This window comes from Setaria viridis, chromosome 8, assembly GCF_005286985.2.
Source record: "Setaria viridis chromosome 8, Setaria_viridis_v4.0, whole genome shotgun sequence".
Lineage (NCBI taxonomy): Eukaryota > Viridiplantae > Streptophyta > Magnoliopsida > Poales > Poaceae > Setaria > Setaria viridis.
This window is the reverse complement of record NC_048270.2, coordinates 18,733,591-18,751,160: the sequence shown is the minus strand read 5'-3', so window position 1 is coordinate 18,751,160 and position 17,570 is coordinate 18,733,591. Positions and strand designations below refer to the sequence as shown.

Below are 17,570 nucleotides of genomic sequence, written 5' to 3'. Positions count from 1 at the left end.
GTATGGCGACCAGGCGTTGAAGGAAGCGCACGATGTCATATGTGGGCTAGTCTAGGTCGATCCACTCGATCCTTACTCCTTAGATTCTCCGCGGATCGAACCGCTGCTCACTCCTTGTTAAACCAGTGGCCCTTTAGACCTATTTTCGCGTGGCGGGATCGATGATCTAGTGGTTCGATCGATCCATGCCCATCATTATTCACCGTCTGTGATGGGCTGCACAGAGTGACTGAGATCCTCAAGAACCGCACATAAGGGTACTATATGATCACACCATCCGGAGGGGAATAATTCTTAATTCTCTCCATCCAGGCCCCAGTCGCCCGCCATCCAAGTCAACCGAGCGGGGTCACCCACACCAGCCACATCCACTACACGTCCACACGCTACTGCCTAAACCATACCGAACCCCTCGACTCGCTCTCACAGACCCATCTTCCCCACCTGCCCCGACCACCTTCGTATGATCGTATCCATCCCCATTTCCCACACTAATGGACGCTTCCACCGCCCGAGCTTTAATTTCTCCCCCCACGCGCACTAAGTGCGCCGATTAGCATGCGTGGGCTTTCCACTCGCTAATCGCTTGCCTTCCATCGACCTACCGGTGCGGTGGTACTGCGCGCAGCGCGGCCCATGTCGTTGCGCCGTCTGTGCTTCGTGCTGCCGATGGACATCGACGATGCTGTCCTGGCAGCGGAGGAGCCGCGCTGCCGGGTGACGGCCCGCAAGACAGTCCGGTCCTACGTCCGCGGCACTGTCGGTCGAGTGCTGTGGTGCCTCCGATGCCGGTCATGCAGCGGCGCTGACCGCTGCCACAACTCGTCAGGGATGGCGTTCGAGGATATCGCCGGCGTGGATGAGAACGGAGGCAGGAAGCTCGCTGGCTCCGAAGGCAGTCCGAGGATATTCAGCTACTCCGAGCTGTATATTGGGACAAACGGGTTCAGCGACAAGGAGATCCTTGGGAGCGGAGGGTTCGGTAGGGTGTACCGCGCCGTGCTGCCCAGCGATGGCACGACGGTAGCCGTCAAGTGCATCGCCAGCCACGGCGACCGGTTCGAGAAATCCTTCCTGGCGGAGCTCGCGGCGGTGGCGAGGCTGCGGCACCGCAATCTCGTACGGCTCCGCGGATGGTGCGTGCACGGCGGGGAGGAGCTGCTGCTGGTGTACGACTACATGCCCAACCGCAGCCTGGACCGCCTGATCTTCGCGCCGGCCTCCGCAAAGGTTCCCGTGCTAAGCTGGGACAGGCGGCGGCGCATCGTCGCCGGGCTGGCCGCCGCGCTCTTCTACCTGCACGAGCAGCTCGACACGCAGATCATCCACCGGGACGTCAAGACCAGCAACGTCATGCTCGACGCCGAGTACAACGCCCGGCTTGGGGACTTCGGCCTCGCCCGGTGGCTCGAGCACGCGGTGTGCGCCGACGACGCGGCACAGCCACACCTAGAGGTGTCACCGTCACCGCCGTCCCTGGGCTTGTCGTCCTCTGCTTCGGCGAACTTTCAGTTTCGGCTGATGGACACAAGCCGAATCGGAGGAACTATCGGGTACCTGCCGCCGGAGAGCTTCCAGCGCCGGGCCACCAGCACCGCCAAATCCGACGTCTTCAGCTTTGGAATTGTGCTCCTGGAGGTTGCAACGGGGCGGCGTGCGGTCGACCTGGCGTACCCCGACGACGAAATCTTCATGCTGGACTGGGTGCGTCGGCTGTCCGACGAGGGGAAGCTACTCAACGCTGCAGACGGTAAACTGCCGGAAGGCGCCTACTCTCTGTTCGACATCAACCGGCTCATACATCTCGGCCTCCTCTGCTCGCTACATGACCCGAGGGCTCGTCCAACCATGAAGTGGGTCGTCGAGAACCTGTCTGACGGCTGCTCCGGCGACCTCCCGCGACTCCCGTCGTTTGTGGCTCTTCCAAAGTACATCTCTCTCACTTCATCCTCTGACTCTGGCACGACAACCATCACCACGGATAGCACGGCCACAACGCTATCCAAGCCCGTCTACGACACCGCTGCTGCGGATACCATTTACCACACTGCAGAAGACGGAAGATGCAGCTCGAGGTCCGCTGACGACTCTGGTGGCAACAGCCGGCGGTCGTCGCGGCCGGTGGCGATCCCGAACGTGGACATGCCGCGTGAGATATCCTACAAGGAGATCGTCGCGATCACAAACGACTTCTCCGAGTCGCAGATGGTTGCGGAGCTGGACTTCGGTACAGGGTATGAGGGCTTCTTGGACAGCGGCCACGGCCGCGTCCATGTGCTCGTTAAGCGCCTCGGCATGAAGACGTGCCCGGCGCTGCGGGTCCGGTTCACCAGGGAGCTCTGCAACCTAGCAAAGCTCCGGCACAGGAACCTCGTGCAGCTGCGCGGGTGGTGCACGGATCACGGCGAGATGCTCGTCGTCTACGACTACTCCCCGGGGAGCCTCCTGAGCCACTATCTAATCCGCCGCGACGACGCGGTCCTCCCATGGCGCCAGCGGTACAACATCGTCAAGGCCCTCGCGTCGGCCATCCTTTACCTGCACGAGGAGTGGGACGAACAGGTCATCCACCGCAACATCACGTCTTCGGCGGTGTTCTTGGACCCCGACATGAATCCACGTCTCGGGAGCTTCGCGCTCGCTGAGTTCCTCTCAAGGAACGAGCACCACGGCGGGCACCATGTTGTGGTATCTACCAGCTCGGCCCGGGGCATCTTTGGCTACATGTCGCCGGAGTACATGGAGACCGGTGAGGCGACCACCATGGCTGATGTCTACAGCTTCGGCGTGGTAGTACTGGAGGTGGTGACTGGTACGATGGCCGTGGACGGAAGGTTGCCAGAAGTTCTTCTTGTCAGGAAAGTTGAGCTCTTTGAACAGCTGAACCGAACGGTGGAGGCCATGGCGGACAGGCGGCTGGATGGCAAGTTTGACCGTAAGGAACTCCTGCGGTTGGCTAAGCTTGGCATCGCGTGCACCCGCTCAGACCCGGCAGCGCGGCCGAGCATGAGGAAGATAGTGAGCATTCTGGACGGCAACGACGAAGTGTTGAACAAGTTTGAGCACAGGAAGGAGAGCACGGAGGACTGGCAGAGGAGGAACGGTGCTAATCTTGCCTTAGTAAGGAGATTCCAGGCTCTTGGCATACACTGAATGCTTAGAAACAGGGTAGTTACGTTATTCTGGAGAACTTTTACCTTGCTCTATGAGTTTTAGGTGGATACGGGAAAAACATCTGATGTAAATATTGGTTGTATTTGGATTTGATTCTCTGCAGTTGTAACCATGTTGTTTTCAGATCTGCACACGCTTTGTCCAAATGTATTAGCAATTGAGCATCTCAAAGGTTGGAACTGATGAGTAGCGACCATACTTGCTTTAGACTGAACACGAGTGTGTTTTCTTTTTCCTAGACAACCGAATCTTCAACCCTTTTGTCCATAAACATCACCATTTATCGGGAAATTTAAGCGAAAAAAGCTTAGTGAGTTCAAAAGTCAATTGCAGTACAATATTTGTTCCACAGATGTTTCCAGCGGTTCTAGCTGAGCTCCACTAAGCACGCCACTCATCAGATCAGACAACCACCTAACAAACAATATCGTCTTGTCATGGCAAAGCCACCATCCTTTTGCAATATCCATGGCGTCATTATCATTGATCCGAATATCTGATGAGCTGATAAAGAAGTGGTGTAGAAAATATTCCGGATTTACCGGATGGTGCGCCGCTGAACCGTACCTAATAGTTATTGATGGACTTGTGGAGTATATTGTTTTGATTCTTGCTCCAAATTGAAACACTAAAAATCCTTACTGGTCCCATCTACAGGTCCTCCAAATGGGGCTTGGTTTGGCTGGCATGTGTTTAAAACTGCTAACCTCAATCTGAAGCGGCATTGAAGGAGCTTGTAGTGTGAATACTGGCGAGCTGTTCGCGCTGAGCTAATGAATTGCTTTCAAACTCCCACTTTCACAAATACTGCTTTCAAACTTTCTTAGGAGTCCACCTTGGTATTTACTAGTTCTTGCGTGAAAGTCGGGATTGGCAGTTAGGTAGGTTGCACCAACATTGTCACGCTCCATTATTGAGGTGATTGAACCTACTACCAACTCCTCAAGAAGCAATTGTGCCGAGATGAGTTTGGCAGCGGCATATGGCATGTGCTAGGGGATTAGGCCTACCTAATGCGGGTTTCAGACAGGGTAATAGGAACAACAAGAAGAACATTCGCCAATCATCCGAATGGCGCACCCGATGGGCATCTAAATACACATAGACAATTGTGAAGTTGGACCTTCTGAGTTCTGATTTCGCACTGGTACGCACAGGTAGAGAAACAACATTTTTATCTCGATCGTTTTTGACTTCGGACTAAACGAGCTTTAGTCCAGGGTCAAACGACCACCACCGACAGGAGTTCTTTAGTCCCGGTTAGTAATATTAATCGGGGCTAAAAAATCCCTTTTAGTCCCTATAAAAATCAGCTTCTTCGTCCTAGAGCTCAAGCCACTCAGACCGAGAGCTCAGGCTCCTTCTCCATGGCGACCAAGCAAGCTTAGGGAGGTATTGCCTGATTTCTTTTTCTCGATTCGTGGGGATTTCACTCATCCAAAGTGTTGTAAAGGTTAGCTATTTCATCCTTCCTTCGTTTATTGTTATTATATTTTGTTTTATGCTTTAGAGATAGAGAAAATTGAGTTTTTGAGAATGAGCGGGAATGGAAGTATTTTTTTTATTTATACATGCATTTGAGCTACGATTTTTTGGATAGCTTGCTTGTTATATATGCTTCGTATTAGATAAAGAACTTGATCAATATTAGGTAGGAAAAAATAGAGTAAATATGTTTATAATATTTTAGTCCTTGCAATAAACATGAGGTGAATAAATTATAGGTCAAAGAAACATGAGGTAAATAACATGAACTTTAATCTATTCTGTTCTACCATTATTTTAGAATTCTTGAATGATGTCTTTGATGTAATTTTCATGTCACTCTAATTTAATAATAATTCTATTTCTTTGACCAATAATTTATTTATCTCATATTTATTACAAGGACTAAATATAAATATTATAAACACATTTGCTCTATTTTTCCCTATCTAATATTGATCAAATTCTTTATCTAATACGAAGCCCTATGTCCATTTCCACATAATACGATGCAAATGGACCGGCAATGGATGGACCACCTCCACTCCTGCAATACCAGAGAACAGTGCCCGTAGATGGCATGAATGTGCTTACACTCTTCTCTACTATTGGTGGAGTGGAGGTGGCTCTACATAGGCTTGGAATTCGCATGAACAATGCGATTTCAGTCGAGAAATCCGAGGTGAACAGACACAAACTGGCACACTCATTGAGATTAGTGATGTGCAAACACTGACTTCAAAGAAGATTGAGTCATATATTAGAATTATTGGTGGTTTTGATCTGGTTATTGGGTGCAGTCCATGCAACAACCTGGCTAGGAGCAACCGTCACCACAGAGATGGCTTGGAGGGCAAACATTCTACTCTGTTCTACTATTATTTTAGGATTCTTGAAGTCCACTATGGAGCATCTGTAATTTTTAGTGTATGTTTCTTGTCTTGTTCTAGAATTCTAGCATTTTTCTTTTTGTTGAAATAGTGAATGATGCGAACGTTGGTTGGTGAAATTTTCATATCACTGTAATTTAACAATAATTCTATTTATTTGACCAATATTTTATTTATCTCATATTTATTGTAAGGACTAAATATTATAAACATATTTACTCTATTTTTCTTCCTACCTAATATTGATCAAGTTCTTTATCTAATATGAAACCCTATATCCATTTTTCATGTAATACGATGCAGATGGACTGGCAATGGATGTACAACGTGGATAGACGGATCAAGGATTTCGTTGATGACTTGCATTATTTTCTCAAAGTGGTCAAAGCCAACAAGCCAAAAATTGGATCCATATGTTATCCATGCTTCCAATTCAATAAGAAGTAGGACTACTCATCCTAGTGGACTCTTCACAGCCACTTGGTTTCATGCCTAACTATTTGGTTTGGACCAAGAACAGTGAAAGATGAGTTATAATGGAAGACAACGAAGGTGAAGAGGATGACAACAACATTCCAGACTAGGCTGCAGGCCAAGCCTTTGCAGATACTACAATGGGCGAGGTTGACAAAAAAGAGTTTGTAGAAGATAGACCTATTGATGATCTTCGTCAGGTGCTATGGGATGCATAGAAAGACTGCAAAACTGAAAAGGAATAAAAAAAGTTGCAACGTATGATAGATGATCACAAAAAATTGTTGTACCCAGATTGCAAGCAGGGGCATAAAAAGCTAGGTAGCACACTAGAAATGTTGTAATGGAAGGCAAAAAATGGTGTGTCCGATAAGGCATTTTAGGGGATATTGAAAATTGTAAAAAACATGCTTCCCGAGAATAATGAATTGCCACGTTTGAAGCATCTATTCAGAAACAAGGCGAATGCTAAGTTGATGCGATGATATAAAGAAGAATGTAAGCAAGATGACATGCTGAGACACCTCATTGATGCGGCCCAGTGGAGATCAACTGATAGAGAATTCCCATACTTTTAACGAGATGCAAGGAACATAATGCTTGGTTTAAGTACGGATGGATTCAATCCATTTGGTAAGTTGAGTAGTGGTCATAGTACTTGGCCTGTGACCCTATGTATGTTCAACCTTCCTCCTTGGCTACGCATTAAGCAGAAGTTCATTATAATTTCAGTGCTTATCCAAGGCCCAAAACAACCCGCAACAACATTGATGTGTATCTAAGATCGTTGGTTGAAGAACTTTTACTGCTCTAGAATGAAAAATGTGTACATGTGTGGGATGAGGATAAACAAGAGAGCTTTGACCTACGAGCATTGTTGTTCGTAACCATCAATGATTGGCTTGCGCTGAGTAACCTTTCAGGATAGACAAGCAAGGGATATCATGCCTCCACTCACTGTTTAGATGAAATGGACAGCATGTATTTAACAATGTAAAAAGGTCATGTATATGGGACATCATCAATTTCTTCCTACTAGTTAACCACCCGTTAAGAAAGAAAGGGATGCATTTCAAAGGGGTGGCAAACCATCGTAAAAAGCCTACACACCATAATGGAAAGCATGTATTAATATGATAAAGGATGTAACGGTAGTCTTTGGAAAGGGTCTTAGTAGCGAACCTGTTTCAAACCACAATAATAGATGTGCACCCATATGGAGGAAGAAATCTATATTTTGGGAGCTACCTTATTGGGAATTCCTAGAGGTCTACAACGCAATTGACGTGATGCACCTGACAAAGAATCTTTGCATGAACTTGCTAGGCTTCCTGAGTTGTTATGGGAACTAAAAAGATACATTAGAAGCACAACAGGACGTGAAACGTATGAAGCAATGAGATGACCTATATCTGGAAAAAAGAGATAAAGGACAACACTACTTTTGTCCCGCCAGTTACACTCTCAGCAAAGGAAGAGAAGGATAGCATGTTTGATTGCATGAATAGTATCGAGGTTCCGTCTGGATACTCCTCGAATATAAAGGAAACAATAAATAGGAAAGAAAAGAATTTCACAAACCTTAAGGCCCATGACTTCCGCATGTTGATAACACAGTTGCTTCCTATTGCACTGAGGGCTATTCTACCAGAGAATGTACGATTGGCGCTTGTAAAGCTATGCACATTTCTTAATGCGATTTCAAAGAAGGCAATTGATCCAACCAAGCTACTAAAGCTATCGAATGATGTGGTACAATGTCTTGTCATCTTTCTGTTGGTATTTCCACCATCCTTCTTCAATAATATGACGCACCTCCTTGTTCACCTAGTCAAAGAGATTACTATTCTTGGTCCAGTATTCCTACACAATATGTGGCCTTTTGAGAGGTTCATATCAGTCCTAAAAAATTATGTTCTTAATCGTGCTTGTCTAGAACAAAGCATCACCAAGGGATAAGGAACAGAGGAGCTCATTAAGTTTTGTGTTGATTTTATTGACTCAACTAATTCAACTGGGGTTCCAGTATCACGCCACATGGGGAGGCTACAAGGAAAGGGCACCCTTGGAAGGAAATCAAGTTTGAGCACTCATAGTGATTTGTTCCATAAAGCATACTTCACGGTTCTACAACAATCATCCTTGGTGGCTCCGTATATCGAGGAACACAAGTAGATTCTATTTCCCAAACTTGACTGTCAGATTTAGTAGCCCAGCATTCCACCAGGAGGTTACCCAAGTGGTTGATTTGTAGGCAGGGAGGATTGCGAGACCAAGAACTCGAAGGTTTTGATAGGTTCGGGCCTCCGGAGAGTAATGCCCTATGTCCTGTGTTTTGCTGGATTGTATTGAAATTGAATTCGATGCTCTCGGGAGTCACCCTTGGCCACCTTATATAGGCTGACGACCTAGGGTTACAAGTCAGTTTGAATCTAATCCTAGTCGATTGTTACATGAAAAGCAATCTGAGTCAGATTACAATAAGTATCCTGCAATATCCGGACTGATTTAAATTGCCCAACCCCCTTGACTTGTACTTCAAGTATCTTCACATCCTTTGCTCGCACGTTCTGGTCGGGCGGGCCCACTTGTCAAGACTGAACAATATCCTGGTCGGTGGGGACCCATGGGGTACCCATATTCCTTAAGCCCCTAAGCGATGTGTAGGCGAACAAGAACCTGAGGTCATCGCAGCGAAGCTTGGAATGTAGTTGGCTGAAGCTATGATGGTGTCATAGTGACGGAGAGGCTGCATAGTGCTCAAGAAAGAAGAAAATCTAGGCGAATGCAGAGCCACATGGAAAGAGCAAAGTCGAGTGCTAAGTTGATGGATGGCGTGCATCCAATAAATCGAAGCAAAGGACATGGAAGGCGTTGCAAGATGCACTCCATATGGAGTAGCCCCCGAGCATTGAAGCGATTAGTATAATCAGTCCAATGGTCAAAAAAGAAGACAAAATTGATCCTAGAAGCATGTCCTAGTGCCCAAGCACAAGGATAGGCGAAACCAGGGAGGCACGCTGACAAGAATGAAGCGCCCGGCCCCCGAGTGCGAGGATTAGAGGAGCCAGGGAGGCACGCTAACCTAAAATAGATGCCCAGCCCCTGAGTGCGACGCATTGCGGAGCCATGGAGGCATGCCAACTTGAAATAGGCACCCAGCCCCCGAGTACAAGGGCTGGCGGAAGCACGTCGAGTCGCCTGCTATCCTGAGCCAGAGAGGTTAGCCGGGCAACGGGAGACACATCGAGTCATCTACGACACCTAGCCCCTAAGCTTGGGAGCCCGATGAGTCATGGAAGTACGCCGAGTCACCTCCAGCCTCGAGCCAAAGAGGTCGACTGTACGACGGGAGGCACGCCGAGTCATTTGTGGCGCCCAGCCCTCGAGCCTGGGAGCCGGACAAGTCGTGGAAGTACGCCGAGTCACCTCCCACCCCGAGCCAAAGACGTAGGCTAGGCGACGGGAGGCACGCCGAGTCGTCTATGGCGCATAGCCCCCAAGCCTGGGAGTTGGACAATCAGGGATATGGGTACCCCATTGGTCCCGACCGACCTGGATACTAGCCGGACCTGACAAGTGGGCCTACCCAAATAGAGCATGTGGGCTGAGGACATAAAGTGACTTAGAGTACACGTCAAGGCAACAAGACTGTCCAAATCTACCCGGATATCGTGGGATGCGTATTGTAATCCAACATAGATAACATTCAATGTAATACTGAGTAGACTAGATTCAAACCGACTTGTAACTCTTGGTCGTAAAATTGTATAAGGTGGCCAAGGGTGCCGCCTAAGGGCAAGAAATCATCAGATCAATCTTGAGCAATACAATCCACCAAATCACAGGAGTAGGGTATTACTCTCCGGAGGCCCAAACCTGCCTAAATCCCTTGTGTCGCCCTTTGTGTTCTCATGATCACCTTCGAGTTCTTGGTCGCGTAATTGACCTCAGCTACAAATCAACCACTTAGGTAACCTCCTGGTGGACTGCTGGGCTCATAATTTCGACAGTTGGTGTGTCCGGTAGGTAGGTTGCGAGATCCACTTTTGGGACCTCGATGACATCCCATCATGGCATTATTTTTCACGAGAGCATGAAGGACTTTCTCACCAACCCGGTTCATATTTAGTTTGGGACCATGCCTACAGATTCAGATCCGACCACTTTCTCCGGCAACTCGACGACTCCCGCTGACTCGATGACTTCCGACAACTCGGCGACTCCCGTCAACTCGGCAGGTTCCACTAACTTGGCGTCTAGCGCTAGCTCAGCCCTTGTTGGATCCGTTCCAGCGGGACAAGTCCTCCATCCAATGATCGTCACACTGCTTGCCCAGCAAGTCAGTGCACTTTCTCTCTCTGAGAAGGTTCCAGATCTACTTGTTGGCGCTCGCCTACCCATGCCCTTCGATCTGATCGCGGGGCTAGATCGTATCAGTAGCACTATTGCTGAGTGCATAGAGCTATCCGAGGTAGCGTTGCGTGAAACCAGGTTGGCATAGGGTTTGTCCCGTGTCCCCTTTGGCCTACGGAACTTGGCCTCCGAGTACTCCGCCAAGCTTGACCAAGTCTTCCAGATCCAATCTGGAGACCCGCCTGAACTCGCCCAATCTCCGGACTGTGGTGAATTCCATGTGCCTCGCATCATCCTAACACATAATTCTTATGGAAGCAATGATTCAAGCAACTCTTCCATGCCAGATCGTGAAGCTTTTGTTGTCTCTGTTGACGAGCCACCTTACGATGGTGAAATGGAATCTCAAGAAGAAGGCTGTAACGTCGGAAACCGAAACCGCATAGCACAGTGCCAGCAGGAGCAAGCTGGCGCCCAGCAGCGACCTGTCACCAACACAGATGCAGTAGGTGACTAGCGCCCACAGTCGTGCAACGACCGTGATAATGCTGACCAAGGCGGTGCTCGGGAAAGATGCAGGCGCCCTATGCGCGCTCGCAATCTACTAGCCAACCTTGAGCAAGCTGGTCACAATGTCTTTGCCACCCCAGGCTAACCTAGGAGTGGCCTTTGCCAAGTTAGAACACTTTCCTGATTCAAAGCAAGTCCGACGACTTCAGACAAGACTACAAATTGCTAATGCCTAGCTTGAGGAGCAGATCAACAGCCGACTTGTGCACTCTCGGTCTACATCGTCTAGGCACTCTCGAAGCCGGTCTGGGCGTAGTAGATCCGATCGCCACCAAGGGTAGCATGCGGGTGGTCAGCAAGATCCAATCCACGAAGAATAGGTGAAGCAAAATGCTGTTCAACAAGCCAACCCGCCAACCAACAACAATGCCAACCCACCGGCTAATCCTCCCATCAACATAAATGCCAACCCTCCCGTCAATGACAACGTCAACAACGGCCGCTAATGTGACAACAATGACAACTACCACCATGAAAGGAGAGGCAGGTTTGATGACCGTGGCCAACCAGAACGGCAATGTGATCATCACGATGAGCTGCATGAATTCCATCAGAACCGTGACATATGCGCCGACCTCAACTATCACCACAACAAGCGCGATGAGAATGAGCTCCGCTGCCGTGCCGAGTACATCTGTGACTACGGCGCTCCTGTGCCTAACCACGACGCAGAACGTGAGGATCTCCATCGCCAAGAAGATGAGATGCACCGCCATGCCGACTACAACTACACGTGTGAAGATGCCTAATACCCGCCTAGACGGAACTACGGCGGACACGGCAGGTCTCCTCCCGACCAATATTACCTCGATGATGATTATGATGATGGCATGGCATTAGATAGCTTCGCTGCTTTCACTCCACACCTCAGGGCCATGGCTTGGCCACCTACATTTAAACTAGCCATCAATGAAAAGTACAACGGTCGATCCGACCCTACAATTTGGCTCAAGACGCATAGTACTGCGGTGCGAGCCGCTAACGACACCTATGATCAGATGGCCACCTACTTCCCAGTGGTGATGGGTCCTGCTCCACTCCCGTGCTTAAAAAATCCTCCTCCAAACAGCATTGATAGTTGGGGCCAGCTTGCTAGAGCTTTCACCCAAAATTACCAGGCCACCTATAGCTGACCTAATAATAGGGAAACACTTGGACAAGTTCGCCAGAGGATATGCAATAATATTCGAGACTATACCAATCGTTTCTTCAAAAACCGCAACAGGTTGGCTGGCATCGATAACCGCGATATCATTTGGTACTTTCGCTCTGGCTTGATGAACTAGAAGATGTTTGAGAAGTTATACGAGGCTGACCCAAAGATGGTCGGGCAGATGATGGAAGTTGTTAACACCCAAGCTGACATCAAAGAGGCAGCAAAAGTCTAGTTCCAGAAACACCGTCAGAATGACGACTACGATCAACCAATCCATGATGAACCCCGAGCACACCCGGAGCCCCGACTCTGAAAAAGGGCCCCAGAGCTCTACGCAGCTGAAAGTGACCTGACCAGACAAAGCACCTTTAACCGGGAAGAATTTGATGGACCCTCAGTGGCCCGTGCCCCTTCCACAAGGATGCACGTCATACCCTAATGGGTTGCATAGTCTTGAAGAAAGAGCTCGGCGCCCTGGTGGAATACAAGCGACCACGCTGCAACGACTACCACTAGGAAAACAACAAGCATGATTATCGTAGCCGTGACGATGACCGTCGCCAAGATGACCATGACAACCGCAGCAACGGTGACCGCAACGACTGCAATGGTCACCATCACGATGACCGTGACGATCTCAACAAGGGCAGGCGTGATGATCGTGCCGACTAGAACAGAAAAGAGCATCGCGACCATTCGCGTCATGACGCCCAGCGGTCCAATGCTGACCAAAATGGGGACTTCTAGTGACCTGAGCGCTAGGTTAACATCATCGTGGGTGGCCGCAATGCTTTCTGCAGTAACCACCAGCAGAAGCTATGCCAACGAGAGGTGCACTTCATCTCTGTGCAACCGGTTCAGTATTTACACTGGTCCAAGCAGTCCATAACCTTCTTCAAGCAAGATCATTCGGTCCACATCCAAGATCCCGGGCCTTACCCGCTGGTGGTCTGCCCAACCATAGACCAGGCCCTACTCCCTAAGGTGTTGATCGATGGTGGAAGTGGTCTCAACGTCATCTTCATAGAGACCTTGAAGTGCATGGACATCGATTTCAAGAGGCTCCAGCCCTGCGAAGAGCCTTTCTATGGCATTGTCCCTGGAAAAGGGTCCTACCCAATTGGCTGAGTTGTTTTGTCTGTCACTTTCGGCACGCAGGCCAACTACCGCATGGAGCACCTCACATTCGAGGTAGACCTATGCTGGCAAGATTTATGGTGATCCCGCACCATACCTACCTTGTCCTCAAGATGCCAGCCCCAAATGGAGTGCTCTCCATCTATGGTGATTTGGAGACATCATACAGGTGCGACATCAAGCACTACAAGGTTTTGTCACTAATGCGACAAATTTTTTTGGAAAAGGCGACTTTCATTGCAATACATAGGGGTTATTAACGACAATAGGCCATTTAGGTTGATATAGGGGTGTCATATTGCCACCAGTTTAGTAGCTTTGCGACAACAACTTAGTCGTTGCAATAAGCACGCTATATCGTTGGTTGTAATTGCGGCGACGTATTGCCACACTATTTTATAGTGGTGGCAATTGGTTGTCCATATTGCAACGATTATAACATGTTGCAATAAGTACTATCATGTGTTGCTAAAGAGTCTTAGATATGGCAACAAACTCGGTGTTATTGCAAAAGATATCTTGGTTATTACAACGAAAATAGTGTGGTTGCAAAAGAAATCTTGGTTATTGCAATGAAAAAATACAATGTTGCAAATGAGTCTTAGATATTGCAACGCTAATATGAATCGTTGCAACTAGTATTAGATATAGCAATGAAAATGGTATTGTTGCAAAAGAAATCTTGGTTATAGCAACAAATACTGAAACCGTTGCTATACAGGAGGTGCTATTGCAATAATATATAATCGTTGCAATATAGGGGAATGCATGGTTGCAATAGATGAGTTTGTGGGTGCCGCGAGCTTGGTTATGTTTGTGGGCCTTTATTTTGGCCCACACATATGGCAGGCCTTTCTTTCACGAGCTGAGAGGTCTAATCCTGGTCTATGTCGTCCTAGCGTCGCCTCCCCTCCTTCTTCGCACGACTCCTCTCCTCTGCTTCTCCTCGCGTGATGCTGTCACGCGACTGCCACTTGTCATCGTCTTCCTTAGCGCGTGAGTTGCCGAATGCCAAGGAAGAGTCCCCTTGTTAGTCCTCCACATTCTCGTCACCTCCCCTCCTTCTTTGCACGACTCCTCCCCTTCGTCGCGTGGTCGCCGCCTGCCGTACATCATCTTCCGATCCCTAGGTCACGAGTTGTCGAGTGCCAAGGAATTGAAGGGTCCCCTTGTTAGTCCTCTACGATCTCTCGATGCGCAGGATGACACGGGCGTTGTCCGATTCCATCCTCTCAATGCAAGGTATAAAATCGATCTAGACCTATCGCAATTAATTAATTAATTAATGTGCATGCAATTAATTAATTATTAGTACATATATTCATTCAGTTTTTATAATACTAGTTGATAGTAATAATACCGATGGAGGAACCTATATTTTTTGTAGGTTATTCAGGAGGTTATTCAGGATTTGTTTAGTAGTATACTACAAGCCTGTGCTTAAAATATTATTAGTTGGGTTTTTTGCAATATGGCACATGAACACGAGGATTGTAGTTGGATTGAATTGTCACGTACAGATGCTGCGGGGCAAAACGGTGTTGCTAAATTCATTGAAGATACCTTTGATGCTGACTCCTTACCAGGACAGACGGCGCCCTATCCATGTAGACGATGTCGTCGCATGGCATATCAAAATAAAGAAGTTGTTCAGTTGCACTTGAATACCAGAGGGTTTGATCCGCATTACATAAAACAGCATCATACTGGCAGATCTGCTAAATGTGTTGTTATGAACGATGATGATCGGGACATTTGTGAAGGTGAAGAAGGTGATCATGATGATGGTGTGTCATCCACTAAACTGCTTTCATCGCTAATTAGTGGTGCCATACATGGTGAAATTAGAGGTGATCACGAGCCAAATGAGTCAGCAAGAAGAATTTTCAAGTTAATGGAAGAAGCTAGGAAAGAACTGTACCCATGTTGTGAGGAGGCTACCCAAATATCTTTTATTGTGAGGCTATATCAGATTAAGTGCATGTTCGGTATTAGCAACAATGCTCTAGAGCAAGTACTGTTATTATTCTACCATGTGCTCCCCAAGGACCATTGTGTCCCAGATAGCCTGGAAACAGTTCGAAAGGTAGTTCGAGACCTTGGACTGGACTACCAAAAGATTCATGCTTGTGTTAATGACTGTGTGTTATTCCATGGAGAAGAGTACGAGAAGCTGAACGCATGTCCAAAATGTGGGGAGAGTAGGTGGAAAGATACATATTTAGAGTGTGGTGGTGATGGCACTGGTGGAGTAAATAAGAAGCTCTTACCTCGTAAGATACTGAGGTATTTTCCACTTACGCCTCGACTGTAGAGATTATATATGAACGAGACAACATCGGCGCATATGCGTTGGCACAAGGAAGAATTGGTTGAAGATGGTAAAGTGCGGCACCCAGCTAACTCAAAGGCATGGAGGCACGTAAGTGCCAAGTATACTGCATTTGCAAGTGATCCACGTAATGTTAGGCTGGGACTTGCATCGGATGGCTTCAATCCATTTGGTATGTTGAATGTGACTTACACTACATGGCCAGTGATCCTGATTCCTTATAACCTGCCTCCTTGGTTGTGCTTCAAATAATTCTATTGGATGATGTCGATGCTAATTCCTGGACCTAAATCTCCAGGAATTAACATTGATGTATATTTGTAGCCTCTGATCGATGAGCTTAAAGCGTTATGGGACAATTGAGTTGATACTTGGGATGCGGAAAAAAAGGAAAATTTTACTCTGCATGCAATGCTACTTTGGACAATTAATGATTTTCCTGCATATGCAATGTTGTCTGGTTGGAGCACAAAAGGCAGGTTTGCTTGTCCTTATTATAACAAGGATACCGATTACTTGTGGCTAAAATATGTTTCAAAGCATTGCTACATGGGCCATCGTCGTTTCTTGCCTACGGACCATAGGTGGCGGAGGAACAAGTTGAGCTTCAATAACAAGGTAGAAATGAGGGCAGCTCCAGTGCCCCTGAGTGGTGCAGAAGTAGTGGACCAGTATAAGACTTTCGAGCAAGTCACTTTTGGAGCGACTACTTCGAGGAAGAGAAAGCAGTGCGATGAAGATAATAGATGGCACAACTGGAGGAAGAAGAGTATTTTCTTTAACTTTCCTTACTGGGATTTTTTGCTTATACGCCATAATCTCAATGTGATGCATATTGAGAAGAATATATGTGAGAGCTTGATAGGGAATCTACTTGATTTGGCTGGTAAAAGTAAGGACGGTGAGAAGGCTAGACTCGATATGCAAGAATTGGGTATAAGGCTGGATCAACATCTATCGTTCGACGATAAAGGAAAATACACTTTGCCACCAGCGTTGTACAAGTTAGGTGATGACCAGAAGGAAATTTTGTGCAATTTTCTTGAAGGTGTTAAGAAGCCCGATGCTTGTGCCTCAAATATCAAGAGATGTGTTGATGTCAATGGTTTTAAGGTTGCTGGACTTAAAAGTCATGACTACCATGTTATACAAAAAAAATTTTACCCTTGGTGGTGCGCCAAATATTGCCTGAGCAAGTAGTGATCCCATTGATCGAGCTCAGCAGGTTTTTTAGTTGAGTATGTTCAGAGGAGCTTGAGGAAACCTAGATGAAAGAACTTACCAAATCAATTGCACAGACCCTTTGTAGGATTGAGATGATATTTCCTCCAGCATTTTTTGATATTATGATGCACTTACCTGTTCATATTGCTTGGGAGGCAGAACTCGGGGGCCCTGTTTCCTATAGATAGATGTACCCAGTTGAGCGGTACCTACGTACCCTCAAAGGCTATGTGAGGAACAAAGCGTACCCAGAGGGTTCAATAGCAGAGGGGTACATCTCGGATGAGTGCCTTACATTCCGTTCTCGATTCTTTGAAGGTGTTAGTACAAAGCTGAATCGGCTAGAGCGACAAAAAAGGAGCACTGTTAGTGAACCACCTGCTGATCTAAGTGTATTTGCGAGCATGGACTTCACTAGAAGAGAAAGGTAGTCATCATAGGCACAATATGGAGATACCTTCTCCTGCTGACTTGTGCAAGATGAGGTACTACATAATATCCAACTATGACGAGGCCACTCCATGGATAAAGTAAGCTTCATGTAATCCTATTTTTTTATATTGTGTTCAATATCTAACTGACATAAGTTTATTGTTTCATCAGTTTGCACATGGACGAATTGAGGAAAACCAACATGCATAATGATGATAGCAGGCACAAGGCTCAATTTGTACATTGGTTCGAGCGTAAAGTGAGTCATATATATTTCTGTTCAATTTTATTCATCACACTTGAATATATATATATATATATATATATATATATATATATG

General features: G+C 47.2%; 1 protein-coding gene across 1 annotated transcript; it reads left to right on the top strand.

Moving 5' to 3' along the window:
* Positions 1-373: 373 nt before the first annotated feature.
* Positions 374-3,357, top strand: LOC117834715 (receptor like protein kinase S.2). Its single transcript, XM_034714242.2, has one exon. The coding sequence runs from the start codon at positions 637-639 to the stop codon at positions 3,151-3,153; it is 2,517 nt and encodes an 838-aa protein (XP_034570133.1). The 5' UTR covers positions 374-636; the 3' UTR covers positions 3,154-3,357.
* Positions 3,358-17,570: the final 14,213 nt, after the last annotated feature.